Source organism: Phlebotomus papatasi, chromosome 1, assembly GCF_024763615.1.
Source record: "Phlebotomus papatasi isolate M1 chromosome 1, Ppap_2.1, whole genome shotgun sequence".
In the NCBI taxonomy this organism is placed as follows: Eukaryota; Metazoa; Arthropoda; class Insecta; order Diptera; family Psychodidae; genus Phlebotomus; species Phlebotomus papatasi.
This window is the reverse complement of record NC_077222.1, coordinates 68,512,595-68,530,935: the sequence shown is the minus strand read 5'-3', so window position 1 is coordinate 68,530,935 and position 18,341 is coordinate 68,512,595. Positions and strand designations below refer to the sequence as shown.

The window sequence follows — 18,341 nt, the reverse complement described above, 5'->3', positions numbered from 1 at the left end:
AATCTCTAATTTTGGAATATCGTGTGTGTCGATGCAACGGTTCCCGATATGCTTTGAATACATTATAGGAGTTCGTGGCGCAGCTGGAAGATGCTCGACTGTCATCACAAAGGTCGCGTGTTCAAATCTCGGCGCAGGCTTAAATGTTGGAAAAAGATTTTCACGCACCAAATGGCTTTGAAATACAGAGAATATCATCCAGGGAGGGCCCCAAGCCCTCAAACAATGGTCAAAAATTAATAAAAATCACGCAGAAAAATGGAAAATTCTTAAATAGAAACACCCAGGAATTTAATTTCAAATCCCATCCAATGAATGCCAATGCCCTAATTCTAAATCCTTTGATCATTTAGTTTAAGTTGCAAATCTGTAGACATTTTTGATTTATTGGTGTAAAAGGAACACCTATATTTTCTTGAGATGGTGTGATACAAAATCCACAATGGTGTTCCAACAACGCTAAATTTGGTGTTAATAATTGGTGTAAAATTGGTGTAATCAGAAACCCAAAGCCGGTGTTAGTTACTTTGTGACACCACTTGGTGTATTCTGAACACCGAATTGGGGTTAGTTGATTTTGGGGTTGAGGTTGGTGTGTCCGACAACACCATTTGGAGTTGTTATGCCACTAAAATTTCTCTGTGTGGAGACCGCTTCGAAATTGAGTTTTTTCTCCAATTTTTAAACAAAACTGGATCTTATTATGATATAATTTAGCTCAATTCCATTCTAAAATTGGAGGAAAAAGCAGAAATTCAAAGCTGCCCCAATTCAAAGGTACCCCATTTTCCCCTATAGCGTAAAGTCAATCCCATTCTATAAGTTTCTATATAGTATGCAAAAATACTAAAGGTCTTTGACTGATTCACAAAATTTCATACCTGATTCCTATCGTACTCCTTGAGATTCCGATATGCTGCCTCAGCAATGGCAAAAATATGGGGTTCTAATATCCCCAATTTCTGCCCATGGTATTTCAGCACAAAATCCTGTAATTGGAAATCACAGAAAATGTATATATAAATTGTATTACGATACGAAAACTGCCTCTCAATCATAACAATAATTCGTGACTTCAATCCATTTGTGAGCCCTTTAGTGGCTAATAGTTATTGAGGGAGAATACACAAATCCCAAGAGCTCACACAAACCTCCCCAAAAAAAAGAAAAGGTAAGTAATAATTTAGATGAGAGCATTTTCAGCAAGGATTCTATATAACCTCCTCATATACACTTCACCCACGCATTATTATATGAAATTAATAAGAGATTCTTGATTGCGGAAGAAAACATTTACTGAGTAATTTTCCCTCTGTGACCTATATTCAGAGAGAGAAAAAAAAATCACTTTATACACGCCCCATTGCGATTTTCACAATCAGTCAACCAACCTTTTTCACCTAGTCTCACCTAAAACAGTGAAGAAGAAAAAAAAGTATAGAGGAAATAATAGCAGAAGGAAGGGATAACGAACTCGACACATGCTCAGACACAAAATCAATTTCCGTCCGCCCCAACGAGAAAGCCTCCCTCAACACAAAAGCTTCATTCATGAAAAGCTTGACCAATTCACAGACACGTTTATTTATAAACACAGTGTATGAGAAAATCACACGATAATCATCAGCGTCTTTTCATCCACATTTAGACGAAATGTGACAAAAATCATCATTATCTCCAACAACATTTCAATTCAAATAACTACCGACAAGCAATAAAAGTTGATTATTATAGTTCGCACTCTTTTCTTCGTCTTTTCACACTGTTTCTCTCGCACATTTCTTTAGCTCTATTTAAATAAAAAATATCACATCACGTTAATGTAAGATATAGCACATCTACCCTGAAAGTAAAAACCTAGTGACTAATTCAAAACTACTCTTAACATAGGTACAGGAACGAGTTAGACCTTACGAACCAAAATCAAGAAGATTGAGCTTTTCAACAATTAAAAAAAATTGCACTGAAATATAAAGACTGATTTTTTGCAATAAAGTTTGAGATTTTGAAAATAAATGAAGTGTTGGGGCAGTTTCACGCACACATGAATACAGAAAATTCAATTTTTAAAACAATAAATTAGTATCTAGGAGTTATGTTACATATTTATAATTAGTCAGAACTCAAGTGTAACAAATATAACAAAGTTATCTTATATATCCAATGAATATTCATTTACCAAAACACCCGTGAAATGCGTTCAGCTGTGTGAAACTACCCCATAATCAAGCCCATAATCCCCTATATCTTATAAAAAAGCTACTCAGAATTATTCAATTGTAATTGTTTGAGTAGAGTAAGTACAATAAGATTTGTACTCCAAAAAAAACACGCCAAAATCCCGAATGGGCCAAAATCCCGAAAGTCAAAATTCCGAATTCTTAAAAGTGTCATAAGGGAAGAGTACCAGCGATCGGCAGTGTTCCTCGGATCGTCAGCTTATTACCATATCTTTGCACCAATCTCAAATAATTTTTAAAAATTATTAGCTACTTTTTACCATTTAACTCTCACAAGAATGCAATGCATTAGTTCAAATTTAATTTACAAAACTATTTTTCCGTGAGGCACCTGATTAAATTTGTGACAATCCGAGGTACAGAGTGCTAAGTTGCAATTAAATCTATTTTTTAAAAAGTTATTGTAAAATTTTAAAATTCAAATGCACATTTATAGTTAAATGGATTACAAATAAACCGATTAGCATACACAAAAATACCAAATAATATTTTGAAACTTGAATTTTCAACTGAATATCGAGTATATCTCTTAACATTCCGATCCAGGATACTCTTCCCTTAGCTACTTCCACGATTGCACCCGTGCTTACTGGAGGCAAAGGAAAATTTTTTATGCCTTGGGAACATTCTAGACATTATCCTCAATGTAATTTCATCCTTTTCAGGATTTTCAATGTTCCGGATTTTGGCTTTCGGGATTTTGGCGTTAGGGATTTTGGCTGCCTCCGATTTGAAGTTATATTTCTTGTATCTTTTATTCAATCATATGTATGACTGAGATTTCTCAATTTAAATCGAATAGCTTGAAAAGCTATGAAGTAATTGTATTTTTGTATATTGTTTCTATAATTAAATTTTAAAACCGATGCTACTAAATAGCCTCTTCAGATCTGAGGTTTAGTTAAAAGGTTTGGATAAAAGAAATTGTAACCCCGGGCAGTAAATTAAGTGATGTTGCTCTTGCTCCATTAGATACTTGATATTCATATTATTTGCTTTCTGTTTAAAATAATAGACACCTGCAAATCGACGGGTCAGAATATAAAACAAATAACTCGCGAATGTCCAACTTTACACAACTTTACAGGAGAGCAATTTTAAGCTGAGATTTTACACGCAGAGTATAGGATTTTTAATATTTAAAACCTCTATAACATTGAGAATAATTAACTTTCCGGTATAATACGACCGCATTTCTATATAGGAAATAGGAAAGATAGAACGTGTCAAGGAGTACCCGAAAAGCGAAAAAAAAACGAATATTGCAAAAAAATCGACTTATTCGAGGAGTTACATTCCGACAAGTCGAAATGCGGTTGAACCTCACTAAGCGTCCGAAAGTCACATAATTTTTCAAAATATAAGCCACAAAAAACAAACGTTATAAAAGTAAAAAAAAACTTTAAATGCATCAGCTTTTTCACGAATTTGAACCTTAACTTTCAATCAATTGAAGTACTTTAAAAAACATTTCATTTGCACTTCTAAATAAATAAATAATTTTATTTGTAAAACCTATCAATTTCGCATTTCGCATTTCACATTTAAAAACAAAAATGAAAAGCTAAGATTTTATCATTCAGAACTTTATATTAGAAATTTTTAATATTTATATTGTATTTTAAGCGTGATAAAGCCACATTTCTCCAACAAAGATAATTCCTTTTCTGTTCAGTGAATTTTCTTTCAGCACGTGTCAATTGCCCCACTCTCTAACTTACTCCCATTGTGTTCAATCTTACAACTTTATCATCACAATCATACTCCGCCTTAGAAACCTTAATATCTGGGCGCACTCAACAATTGCACGTGTGATCATGAAGTAGTTTTTCATTGCCAATTTCATTTATATTTTCATCTTTTTGTCTCCCTTCTATCTGACATAAATAATAATCTATTGTTAGCAATTTCATTTACTATTTTATCGTATACTCTTTGAACCTTTCTTCTCGATGTGCAGCAAACGCGATTGATATTCGAAAACGACGATTTATAGCATAACTGTGAGGAAAGAGGAAATTGATAAAGCTTTTCTGTGGAAGTTTTAAGCAATCGTTTAATTTTAATTCTATGTGATAAATGACTGATAAGAAAAAATTATGGAATTTACGCAATTTCCTTTAATTTCTTGACAAATATCATGGAATATTTTAAATTGCATCAGAGATGCAATAATGTTACATTAACACTGGCGTGATAATAAACATAGCACTTTCAACACGAATTCCAACAAATTATATACTTCAAAAGGTTTTAGAATTGTCATACTAAATTTGTAGGGCACAACCCTGCTTTTTTTATTAAAACAAAAAAAATCATAGGATAGGATGAACACAGAGAAAATAAAATAGGCTTTATTCACTATTAAATGCAAAAGTATTGTATGCATTATTAATTCCTTAAGTAATCAAAATTTTATCTCTTTTCCCGGTTATATATTTCAAGAAATGACCTTCTGTCTAATATATCTCATATATAAACTTATAAACGATGAATCATAAAGCTTTTAAAGAATTTTTTTTCTAATCCATAATTCTGTAGAAATTCTTGAATACTTAATAAACCGTATACAAAATATCTACAACAATAAAGAAAAAAGAAAGAAATCTCTATCACACAAATCCAAGTCCATATTGGCAATTATAGTCTGAGAAGCCATAAATTGATTGATTGTTGGAGAATTTTCTTTCATTCTTAAGATAGAATGACCAATCTCAGTGGTAAATGCATTAAGTGCAAAATCGAAGAAAGCAAGTATACATTGCAAGAGATATTTTTAGTTTCTAAACAATATTAAGAGACCATGCAAGAACACTATGAGGACACGATAGTTTAGAAGAGTCGTTTTTCATGGAAATTTATCGTTCAATTTATCATTTTCTCGACATTCAATGAATAATCAATTTAAAGTGGAAGTTGAAATGGATAGAAGTCCAAGTCCAGAGAAAACTTGCATAAAATTGTATTTTATTTTCAAAAGAATTCTTATACAATACGGAAAAGAACAAGAGACCCTCTCCTTCTCCTATACTAAAAAATTGTACCTTATTCCATCACTAATATTAACCGTATAAATGTGTGTAATATGTACCTTTTAAAACCCGATCCGCCTGCGCATCTAAACCAAAGTTGAGGTCAATGTGCTCACTTCTTTCCATTTCTTCCAGGTATAAATGCTACATATGCGCCATACACAACAAACACAAAAATCTAAATGCAATACGCAATAGGTGGTGTTTCTTTATTTATTCGTATTTTTTCTGTTTTTCTCTCTCTTATTCCCATCTCCCCTTGCCAGGCTGTTTATCTTCAGGGTTACATGTGAAACAATACAAGCCACACAACAATCCCTCCAAGAAATCATTCTCAACACCGCAAAATGCAGCACAAACATCACATATTTTTTCCATTTTTTTTTCTACCATTCTGTAGACAATTATTGCAAAGGTGAAAAAAGGGGTGGCAAAGCGTCACAGCTTTGTGAAATGCTCAAATTGGTGACTTAGAAACTAATCCCAATAGTTACTTTTATATTATCTGTCCGGAACTTATTAAACTTTGTTCGAGATTCCAAAACCTTTCTAACGAATCTAAGCTTTCCCCAAAAAGTTAAACAATTCACCATCTCTAAAGTTCTTATTTTATCTTTGACCTTCAAAAACAGATATAAGGAATGGTTCAAGGTCGGTATAGTGCATGGCAGAAAAGTCAAACGAAACAACCTTTAATAAAAAAAAAGTTGTTTTTAGGTTCAGGAAAAAATTATGATGAAGTTAATAAGATAGAAAACGACTTTTTGGACGGTCTCTCGAAAACTCCTAGTCGCTATCTATAACCGTTTAGCCTCCTAGCGCTATTCATGTCCAAACAAACAAACTAAGCACAAATGTTCCAAAAACTGTGATAGAATGTGCAAATTCCGATATACATATTAAACAACCGAAAAATTACACATACTGCTCTTTCAATATAGACTTCGAGCAAGAAAAAATAACAGCTACGAGAGGGTGTGAAGTGCAAGTAGAATAAACCAACTAATGGACTCAAGTAAGAAAATCTCTTGGAAAAATCATCAAAACCCATCCAATATGTTGTCTTCTTAGAGCATACTAAATTACAAAAGATACAGCATTCATTTAAAAATCCAAGAACAATGATGGGAAAAAATATTTCATTTCACACTTTGTTGAATTTTTCTTCAATATTATATTGTTTTATTTTGGGTGGAGGAATCTAACAAAAAAAAAGAGGCAATAAAAAATTAGCTTTACCACAGAGAAAAAAAATCACTTTCATTGTTCCAATTTAATGTTGAATGCGTTCTTTACCAAATTCTTAATCTCCTTTTTTTCTCTCAACATTTATACCTTTCGGCAAACAAACGTGTTTTGTTTGCTGCGTAGCGAATTAACCCCGCGCATGTAAATTGATTTCTCAGGTGAGATTATACAAAAAAAAAGTTCCCTACATAATAATTTGAAATTGCGATTGCAGATCAAAAGAAGATTTTTGGCAATAATTAATGGAAAAAATAGAAAAAAAAACTCACACATGTTTTTCTCTCCTTATCTATATCACAAACTCTTCATTAATAATAGTGAGGGATTTTTTTAAAACAAAGACGAACTACAAGTCTTCAACTCCCATTTCGATAGTAAAATGAATAAATTAGGTAGTTTTTCTTTTTTAATTAAAATCCCCTATCGATGGCTTCATTGAAATGAAACGAAGGCAAATTTCAATATTTCTGTCTTAATTATCCCAAAGTGGAAAAAATAGATATTTCTATACGCGCGCAGTCGGTCCAGATGTCTCATAAATTATTATTTCCAATTAAAATTATTGATTTTGTATAAATTTATAATAAAAAAATCATTACATTTAATAAATTTCTGACCATTACGTCAATAGCTATTAGAAATTGAAGGTTTGCTGAAATTCTAATAAGAATTTATTTATTGTAGAGCTTAAATTTCCCGCCTTATAGCAATAAATGCTCTGCTGAGGCAAGCCTAAATATTCGAGACGCAATGTCTCCTTTCTAGGCCAGCGCCTCTGGTGATGGTGGAGACGACTGTAATTGTTTAGTCGATCGTACGATCTCAGTGAGTACGGACAGGAGTTCGTCATGAGTCGTACAAGTGATAGGACATAGTGCGGAGAGCTCGCGACAGTCTGGAGCCCACACCAGTCGATTGCATAAGCAGGTCACCTTCTAAGTATATTAGATTTAAGAGTAGATATTGCTTGCCCCCTATATTATTTGTAAATATTTATAATAATTTGTATAATACGGTGTAAAATCTATTTTAATGTTATATTTAGACGATAGAAAAAAATATTCAAAATTCATATTCTAGAGAACTTTGTATAATTTTTTAAGGACTTCACTACACGTTTTTATATTGCATTTCTGTCAGATATCATGCCAATTAATTTTTTTTTATTTTATTACTGAATAAATTAATTTAGTTTGATTTTCGTTTAAGGATTCCTAGTATTTAAAAAGTTATTATTTTTCATTTCCGTGTAATTAACTAATTAATTAATTTGGAATTAGTGTTACAAGTTGGACAATTCGCCGGTACAAGTTAGACATGGTTTTTTTCTTGATAAATACCAAATCATAAAAATAAAGTATTAAAAATATACAAATAAAAATGAAGTACTAAATTTATCAAGACAAAAAGCCCTGTTCAAATTGTACCATTGCATTGTCCAACTTGTACCACTGTGCAACTTGTACCACTTTACCTTACTGGAGCATACCCAAAATAGGATAATACAATCACCACTGATTTTTTTCTGGTTCTAATTTTGACCTTTGCTATAAGCGCAATTTTTCCGCCTAAGTACTAATTTGTTAAAATCAAATTATATATTCTTAAAAGAGCACCTATCTATTTTCTCTGTATTTTCAGCCCGAAGTATTTTTTTTTATAATTTCAGAATTATTAAGGTGTCACATTAGTTCTAAATAAATTACCTGCAGACCCTGAAGGCAAATTTGAATGCATTTATTATTGAAAGATTATCCATCCGGCTTAAAACACAAGGTCCACTCCTTTTCTTTAGCTGATTTCTCTATATACTCATGAATCGTATGACTTTGAAAGACTTTTTTATTGGTTTTCAAAGCACAATTAATCTTCTTTAATTCAAGCTTGTTAAAAAATGAACTTGTCTTTTTCAATTCTCTTTACATAGGGGGAGGCTTTGAACTTTCGCACACAAAAATGATGTTCAAGTTCAGTGATTTTTTCTGACTACCATGCAAACCGTATGGATTCTCCAACTATGCCAAAAAAATGTCTTACTTATAAGGTTCACAATCCCATCAAACAAAATCCCAGGAAATCCTTAGATTTTCCTCCAGAGGAAAATGAAAATTTTATGGCGATTTGTCCGATAGATGAATCAAGTTTCTATTATCGCACACGATTCACGCCATCATTGAACACCCCATTTTCACCGTAAATTTTGCACCGGACACTAAAAGTTGCACATCATTGTTTAAAGGGAACTCTAATCTACTTGATTAAACCATTTTTATAAGGAATAAAACATTTTAATATCACTTTTTTGGAACTTTTCTGAGAGATGTTTTATTGACATTAAAAACCATTTTTTTGCTTAATTCTACGAGAATTTCACTCCGGAAACGGTTAAATCTGATGAATACTTTCTTGAAAAGTCCAAATATCACCAAATTTACACGAATCAATAAGTTTTTAAAGCTAAAAATTGACTAAAACTCTGCAAGCGAGAAGACCACGCAAGATTCCACCATTCCTCCACGGAGCTGGATATGCACAAAAACGTTTGAATGCGCATCATTGAAGATTTCTCTGTTCCTGCAGCTGCAGGAATCGGGATTTAGCACAGATATTGAGCTTCAGCAGGTGAACAGGCTAAAATTTTCACAAAACAGCTTATTACGGACAATTTCTTTTCTTTGTCATGCAAAACAACACAATAGTGAGGTTATGTCAAAGATTGTCAAAAACCAGTTGTAAACTGTGTGAGCTTATTGTAGATGTGATTATTTCATTGTACAATCAATTTGTGCAAACTTGAAAAATATTTTTACATCAAAGAAATGCAAAATTGCTTAATAATTACTCAACTGCAGCCTATTTGAGTCAAATTACTTCTTGTTTATCAACTTTACGATTTTTAAGTTTTCCTTTTTAGTGGTGGATCAAATCGGTAGATTACAATAGATGTGAATATAAGGGATCGCATCTAAAATGAAGTTTCTTGGAAAATGTGAGAGAAGCCATGTCTTCTATGTGCGATCGATGAATCTGAGTCAAGTTTGTGAATTTTGTTCCACCCACAAAAAGTGCCTGTTCAGCCTAAAAGATTTTTACATAAATCTGATTCCTAATAACCCTTCTACCCTCTGTGATAGTAATTTTTCAGAAAAGTGATATTAATTCTGCACAATCGTATGAAATATTGCACAGCAAAATTACAGTTTTGGACCTGTTTTTATTTTTTGCTTCCTGAAACTAGGTAAAAAGGATTAGACTCTCAATTTTTTCAGGAAAGATGGGATTTAAGGTTAGCTATTACAATTTATAGCCATATGTGAGATTCATAAAGGAATATGGGAGAAATATGAAGTGTCTGAAGGTAGCGTATGTGCGAACGATCAAAGCCTCCCCCTACTAATTTTTCTCGATAATTTATTTTATTTTATGCTACTGCAATTCAAAGCTTTTTTTAGTAATACTCCCTCCGTCCCGAAAAAACTCGTACGTTTGCTTGGACATTTTATATGAAAGAATGTACGACTTTTTTGGGACAAAGGGATTATTAATCATTAAACTGCAACGACATTAATTTAATTTAAATTCTGAATAACTACTTTTATTTAAAATGGGCAAAATTTCTCAAAATCATTTATACATAGAATGGTAAAGATTTTATAAATTAACTGTTGCAAACCATAATAGTTCATAAGTGTGATTGAAAGGTCTTAATGAACCATACATTTAAAGATGAAGGTGCAAAATTCTAAACTTAATTACTAAATGTTTAAAACAAATATATATCTAAATCTCTATTAATTTTTTTTATTAATTATTTAACAATAGAATATCTTTGTTTCGGCCTTACATTATTGTAAGAGGTATTGTATCCAATTTTATTTCCAATAAAAGACTTCGATAACTCAAAGCAAGATTCGAACAACTCAAAATTTTACAGAATCCCTTTTTTCACTTTTTGGGTACTACTTGATACCCTCTTTCTTCCCTGTACTTAGCATGTAAAAGGTTACTTTGAAATCACTCTAATGACTTGTTTTGAATCCTTAAATAATTTAAAATAGGCTAATTAAAGTTCAAAATCATCGAGAAAAAAATAACTATGAATAGAAAAATATTCAAGATCTTGCAAAAGATTTTTGCCTAGTCATAGCCCAATATGCTTTCTCCAATAACCATCAGATTAATCTACAACGTTGACCAGAAGAATTAAGAATTTCCAATTAATTTCCCTAATGGGATACGAAACGATTATATCGCTCTACGTGTGAGAATGCGGAATGACCGCAAATAATAGCATACAAAGAAATATCATCAACTAATATGTTGTGCGATAAAAAATCAACAATTGTTAAACGAAATGCAATTAATCCATCTTCATAACAAATAACTGAATGGAATTTTTATATGTGAGAAATTGTGTTGATCATTGTACCATTTTGTATCATGACATACACACTTTTTTTTGAGATGGTCTTTTTTTTCTCTTTTAGTTAGACCACTAACCATGTTGTACATTTTGTAAGACACTTTATATCATATGAATCTTCTCACCAATTTAACAATTCATCACATATAAACTTATGATATATGCTGTCTTTATATATGCGTATACAAGAAAAAATTACTCATCAGAAACGGAAGTGGAAATATAGTGGATCTTACAACATTCAAGAAATGGAATTAAGAAAGAACTTCTCGAGAATACAAACATCTCAATAAATTGATATGCTCTGTGAATATCAATATAAAATTATTTCACGTCTCTTTCTCCCTTCATCTTTCTCCTTAACCAATTTGCCATTCCTCCATGCCTGTGGTCAGAGGAAATTGAATTTTCTTGACACAGTGGATAATCTTAAAAAAAAAAAAAGATAAAAATAAAAATTCAGACAAGTCTCCAGAAATGTCGGCAGAGAATAGAAACTTTCGGCTAGAGACTATCAATTGAAAAGAAAGGAGAACCTGTTAGATCTTTATCTAGCTTTATGGGACACGCAGTTGAAATTCTTTGATTCTTTTTCGGGCATCTTCACACAAGCAGCACTTCAAATAGACCAAAGAGACTTCTTGTTATGGGGCAACTTGGGGATTACATTCCACATCTGTTTAATAAATAACTTTTCCTCATCTTGTGATCTCAATCTATTTGCCATAAGCCGCCCATTTCATACATAACAAAATATGGGGTCAATATCTCATACAATTTCTCACTCTCCTCCCAATAAATTTTCATATATTTATATATAATTCTGGAGAGGACAAATACACTCAATCAATTCAACATCCCTATACGCATATAGATTTATAGTTCTCGACATCTAGACAGATTCTCTCATAGATTAAAGGAACAATTTCTTCCCAATGCTGCATCTTTCTATATAACTTCAAATACATTCTCTCACACTCTTCTTGGCCCTTATGACAAGATTGACGATATTGATTCTCTCAAGAGTCCATTGGATCCATGTAAATTGACATTAACCACAAGAGATTCAGTATAAGCCAGAGTATACAGCATTTTAATGTTTCTCAAATCAATTGAAGAGTGAGAAAAACATGCAAAGTGTTTTGTCGATATGGGGAAAAGTCATCAACATAAAATACCGTGAACTAATTTAATTACAAGAGATACTTTAAATTAATATAAAGAGAATCTCATTTGCTGAGATTTACAGGCTTATATACTCAACGTGCGAGATCTTATTTTATAAATTAAAATAAAAGATGTTTTTATCTCATAAACATTAAACATGAAATATTTTAAAGATTCATGTTTCTTACTTTTGTTAATTTTGCATTTTATTTGATTTCTTCGCACGATAACAATCTAATAAAATTACGATGCATTTATTCTTTTGTTTATAGGAATGACGGGTTATCAGTCTTACGCCCTGTGAGCCCTGTGGATGGAATTAAGTGCACTGAAGCTCACTAAATGCTATTTGAACACCCTAATTACTAGAAAAATCTGATTTATGTGATTTAATGCAGTATGTATCCTTGGATACTTACATAACTTCGACGAGTACTATATTTTTCTTAAATACTGCATGAAGATTCTGACTGAGAGATTACTAAGAAATTAGAAACAGATTATGCAGAGTGGTAATTTTAAATTATTTTTTATACCTAAAGGTTTCATACTTGGTTTCCTTGGTTTTATTAAAAAGAATTACTACCTGAGTTAATAAAATATTTCACTATTCTAAAAAATAAATCAAAACTGCACTGAGAAAAAAACAAGAGTAGAATTAACTCTTTTTCACTATAACAGTTACACTATATAGTTGTAAAAATATATAAACGAATGCTAATTTTATAAATTTTTGAGGGTAATATTTTCAAAAGGGTTAATGTAACCCCTGATAGACTTAAAAAGGTAATATTTACATTGATTCCAAGGGTGAAATGAACATTTTCCAAGTGTAATTTTAACATTGTCGGAATGTTATTTTAACACTTTCGGACGTCTCTTAATTAAAATCATTTAAATCCTGTTGTAAATACCAAAAAAAAAAAACGCAAAATTATTTTTCTTCGACCAACTAAACCGAGTAAAATATTGTTTATGAGATAACATAAAAGTTCTAAGCATTTTTTAGTTAAACATTCAATCCCCTGAAATATTTTAATGAGACCATACATTTAGTCGCATATAAGTAATTTATAGTCACAATTTTTTTTTATTTTATAAAATAAGATTACTAAAATTGAATACGCCTGTTAACTTATAGATTAAGAAAAAATAAAAAAAGTGAAATAATCACTTACCGTGGAGTAACAGTCGATTTCCTTGTACGGATTTACAGCAACAAGAATAGTTCCAGTATACGTCTATTTGATTATCGACGGTAATTAAGGAAAATTGTATCGATCCTCCAGCTAATCATAATTTTCACATTATCACACAACATTCAAATGAGATATTTACTCAAGAGAAATTGGTTACATAATCTTCATACTACGAGATCTTATCAAATTGTACTTTTCAATTGCTTATAAAAATTAGGTAAATTATCTCCATTTCTTTTATGATGCTTTTCAACCATCTTTTTATTGTTTCTTTGTGACATTTTTCTCCATTTCTTTGAACAACGAAGAAAGTGGAGAAAACTTTGATAGTACAATGATAAGAAAATGAAAATGCTGAAAAGGTACTTTGAATCTCATTCATTTGTCTCATGAGCATAATGTCTAACATAATTTTCTCCTACTCACATCTAAGTGATATTCACACTACTGTTTAGTGCAAAAAAAAAATTAACATGAGAAAAACTTATATAGAGTCACCTTTATGAAAAGCTTCTGAGAGTCTCTCCGGAGAAATGATTATCGTGAAATTGGCCCAAATACTACGTTGAGCGTTAAATTAAACGTTGATTAGTTGTACAACATCAATTAAATTCGATATTGACTGCAGTACATCATACAGAGTGTGACTTTATCGATCGTCTCGCTATCATTATTCCCCCACGACTCTTTTACTTCATTCCTCTCGTTACAAAACCAATATTGTTCTACAATTTATACATATTTCTTCTTCTCCCATACCTTCATGTTGCATCCATTGAGATTAGATTCAAATAAAGAGATCAATTTCTATTGATTATTCCGACTTTGATTGTTCTTTTTTTACCCTGTTGAAATTACAGAGAAATTATTTGAATACTTTTCATTTTATTTACCATTCCTCACTGTCGATCTCACTCAATACTGTCTCTATTCTCTTCCTGAGAACAATGTTAAAAAAGATCGTCACGGAATAATGTTTATTTGATTGCAATATTCACAGTGAAATACACAATTCATTGAATTTATTGCTACAATTGCAAATTGGATTCACCCACATAAGGAAAAAGGTATATGCGCTCAATTATCCATTCAGCACAATTGAAGAATTCCAATCTAAAAAGAGCATTTTGAAGACTCCCTCCCTTTTTATTTCCTTCTCAATTCTAAATATCGTCTATTTTTATATTTTACATGTTCAACATTCCTCTCAAAGGTATTTAGAATATTTGTTCTATAACCCACGCTCATTTCTTTGCCCATGAATCTTTGTTGGAAAAATATCAGCTACATGAATATAAAATGTACAAAAATCTTGTAGCAAATGATACAAAAATAGACAAAAAGGGAAATAAGTACCGAGTTTTTCAATTCTATACATTCACTTCTTATTGAGTTCCTTTCCAAAGAAAATACACACTTGAGATTATTATGTGTTGTTCTTTCCCATTTCACGTAGGAAGATAATAAAAAAAATGCAATATGTGACTCTTTGGGGTGCGTTATTGCTCGCAATCCCTGTGATAGACTTTATTATTAGATTCCACTATCTTGATATTAACACTAAACCTACCAAGACTGGTCAAATTGACCGGTTTAAAATTATTTATATTTAAATGGTACAGTCGTTATCAAACTTTATGAATTACTTAAAATATGCAATACATGTAAGTAATTTATTTTTCGGTGTTTAAATTTTAATTTTTTCCTATTTTCCAAGAAAAAATTGTTAATTGTTTAGTGTGGTCTGGCATTTGACCGAGCGCACTAGGAAAAAGCACCAAAAATAGTCGAAAGATTTAGTGTTATGATGGTTAAGATACTAGCAATTACAACACCCACAGAAAATTTTCAGATATTTTTCGGTGCTGACTAAAATCCCGAAAACCAAAATCTCGAATGCTAAAATCCCGAAAAGATAAAACCGTAAATGGGTCGAAATCCCGAAAACCAAGACCCCGTATGGGTCAAAATTCCGAAAGCCAGAGTCCCAAAAGCCAAAATCCCGAATGGTCAAAATCGATTTTGACCTATTCTGGATTTTGGTTTTTCAGAATTCTTACTATCGGGACTTTAGTTTTTTTAGGGATTGTGACCTTCGGAGTTTTGGCATTCGGAATTTTGACCAAGACCCTTTTATTTATATGCTCTACATATCTATAAACAGCCTGATGTAGTTCAAACGGTTAGAGATATCAATTTTAATACTGAAACGACCCTTACCCTTAGGAAACATTTATAAAAGAATATGACACATTTATTTCAATCACATTGTACAAATAAATCCCTTCATGCTTTAGTTAAAAAAAAACTCCAATTCTTTCCATACAGAAGTAGATCTTGAAAAATTCGAAAATCTATTTGAGGATCCAAAAAAAAGACTTTCTTACTTCTTAATACTTTCGCAAGGTTGCGAAAGTTACATCCTGTTCGAATTTCGAAGTGCTCAAGTGTAAAAATGTGACGGTCTTCACATTGTTGTGAGAAAAAAACCAGAACAACGACATTTACTGTTCTTGCCCCAGTATTTAATCACTCCATAATCACTGAGTAACTCTTTTGCCAGCTTTTCAGTGTGATATTTGATAAATTTTCCCCACCTTGTTCGAAAATTTAGTATGAAAAATCGAAATTGAATTTGAATTCTTCGAACATCAACGACTTTTTGTGCAAATAGAGTTCCATTTACCTTTTATCCAAGACACTATTAGAGAATCAAAATCTACATCTGTTTGGGCTCATTAGAGCTTTTTAAAACAAGTTTAATCTTTCAAATAAGAAAAACGGATTCAATGAAGATGATTTTTCAATAGTCTAATAATGCATCGATGTAAGATTAGATCAGTGTGAACAAATAAATTGGATTTCTTATAATTTTAAGAACTTTCATAATCTTTTTACATTATCTAATTGAAAATCAAACATTAACCGTACTCACTATGGCGTTGTTATCTCGTGATCTCCGTAATCTGTTATCTTGTTATAATTTTTCATTTATAAAATACATTACGAGAACATAACGAGATAACGAGATAACAATATTACAAGATAACAGCGCCATAGTGAGTACGGCTATTATTTTTCACGAACAATTGTAAAGACTACTAAAAGTAAAACTGTTCTTAAAATTTGAAGAGATATTTTATTGATCTCGTGTGTGTCTTCGCTCATCTTTTTCAATTTTCTATTTTGATTAAACATTAGGTGACAAATAATTTACGACAATTACTTGTGCTAACGACAATATTTTGAACGCCAAATCCAGTAAATCACCAAAAACAGAACAAAGCCAAAAGAAACGTTAATCGATCGCAGAATATACTTTTACGAATTCTTCATGATATTTTAATATTATTTATTGGATTGTATTTTATACACTGTTTGTTTTTTTTATAAATAAAAGACTTGGATTAACCCAACTAATACCGTCTTGACGCTAGACTTTCAGATAATCCCACAAAATAAATATTTGGATGAATTATTCACGCACCTATGAATTTTATACCGTCTCGCATGATAGAAAAATTCTAAAGAATATTTATTGTACCATGACTCACCCACCAATTTCTCAGTGTTATTTTATTCAACTTAAAAATTCAACCGCAATAAATGCAATCTCACAAATATTTCAATCTCATTTTTATAGGCTCTCATGTGTCTCTCTAAAACCCTTTCATTGAAATTCCAAGCACTTGACGCATCCCAAATAGCTGCTGTACTGGACAATGAAACATATAGAATTGGTCATTTTTGCCATTAACACTCTGTTTTATTATGATTTTTTGATATCATTAACAGCGTTCATTGAGGATCATTGTTGAAATAAGTGGCATAATTAAAATTCAACATTCTTTCAGCATTCTTTTTTTATGCATATTATACCACTCCAAGAATGCGTTGCCAACACTACTGCATTCAAGAATATATGCAATGCATTTTCAAATTAAGACCTAATTGTTGTGATTTTTATCTTAACAGCTCCACTCAAGAGTGGTGTTTAGTGGTAAATTGCTCATTTTACCACCAACTCAAATATTTATATATACAAACCAATATAAGATCGTCAAATAACTTCAAAACAAGTGACTTCTTGTTCGACTCTTCCAAAAAGGCAATAAGAAAAGTTTCTTCTACAGACACAAAAATAGAAGTCGAGAAATAATTAAATGAGTCTTGAAATATAAAACGAGGAGCTACAGTGAAAAAAAAAGTATATATTGAGAATTTGTCGACCTTCTTTTGTCCCTTTTTTTGTTCTTCTTATTTCGCCTCTCTATTCCAGTCTTTTCGATATTTCGTCGCTTCTATTAGCAAATGTTCTAATTTATTTTTGCAATTCTTTTTTTTTTGTTTTCCTCTCTTTAATTGTGTTCAAAAATATACGTAGTAAAAGAAATAAATAAAAAACAGAAATATAAAATTCAGTGAATATTTTGATCTCATGGACAATTGATATGCTCGAAGCAAAAGGAATATATCGTAACTGCATTTCTCTAAATAGTTAAATTGCTTAACTCTTAAAGGACGACTGGAACACCGGTGTCCCAAAAACAAAAATAATTTTTGTGACTATAAAAAGTTATCTTGTCCTCTAAATAGTCCGAAAAAATAGTTTTTATTTTTGGGACACGGGTGTCCCATTCGTTCTTAAAAGATTAAGCAAATCAATTGTTCTTTATGTACAAAAGCTCATCTTTTAGAAAGATTGTTTTTACCCATGGAATCCAAGAAGCATAACTCAGTTTTAAGATTTTCAATTTCATATAAACAGGGGTGGCAAAGCTTCCTAAGCTTACCGAACTGCTCGAATTGAACTTTATAAGTTCAATTCATGAGGAAAATAGTGTTCACGAGTTCAAGGATTTGGTAGAGATTTTCCCACATGGCAATTTCATTTCAAGTTTACCGGTTCACAACCGATTTGAACCGATTTATAATTCACTGAAACCTCGCCAAAAATAGTTTAGGAGTAAAAAAAATGAATTTCCGATAAAAAGTAGTTATCGGTTATGAACCGGTTCATTATCGGTTCATA

The 18,341-nt window shown here is 31.5% G+C and overlaps 1 protein-coding gene across 2 annotated transcripts in view; it reads right to left on the bottom strand.

Moving 5' to 3' along the window:
- The window catches only part of LOC129798661 (myosin-I heavy chain), a 101,351-nt gene that overhangs the window by 40,573 nt on the left and 42,437 nt on the right, over window positions 1-18,341 (bottom strand). For both annotated transcript variants that reach the window (XM_055841931.1, XM_055841940.1), the window contains exons 3-4: window positions 13,289-13,351; window positions 882-989 (exon numbers count right to left, since the gene is read on the bottom strand). In XM_055841931.1, the coding sequence (XP_055697906.1) occupies window positions 882-989; window positions 13,289-13,351 (171 nt within the window). The remainder of the gene's footprint in view (window positions 1-881; window positions 990-13,288; window positions 13,352-18,341) is intronic.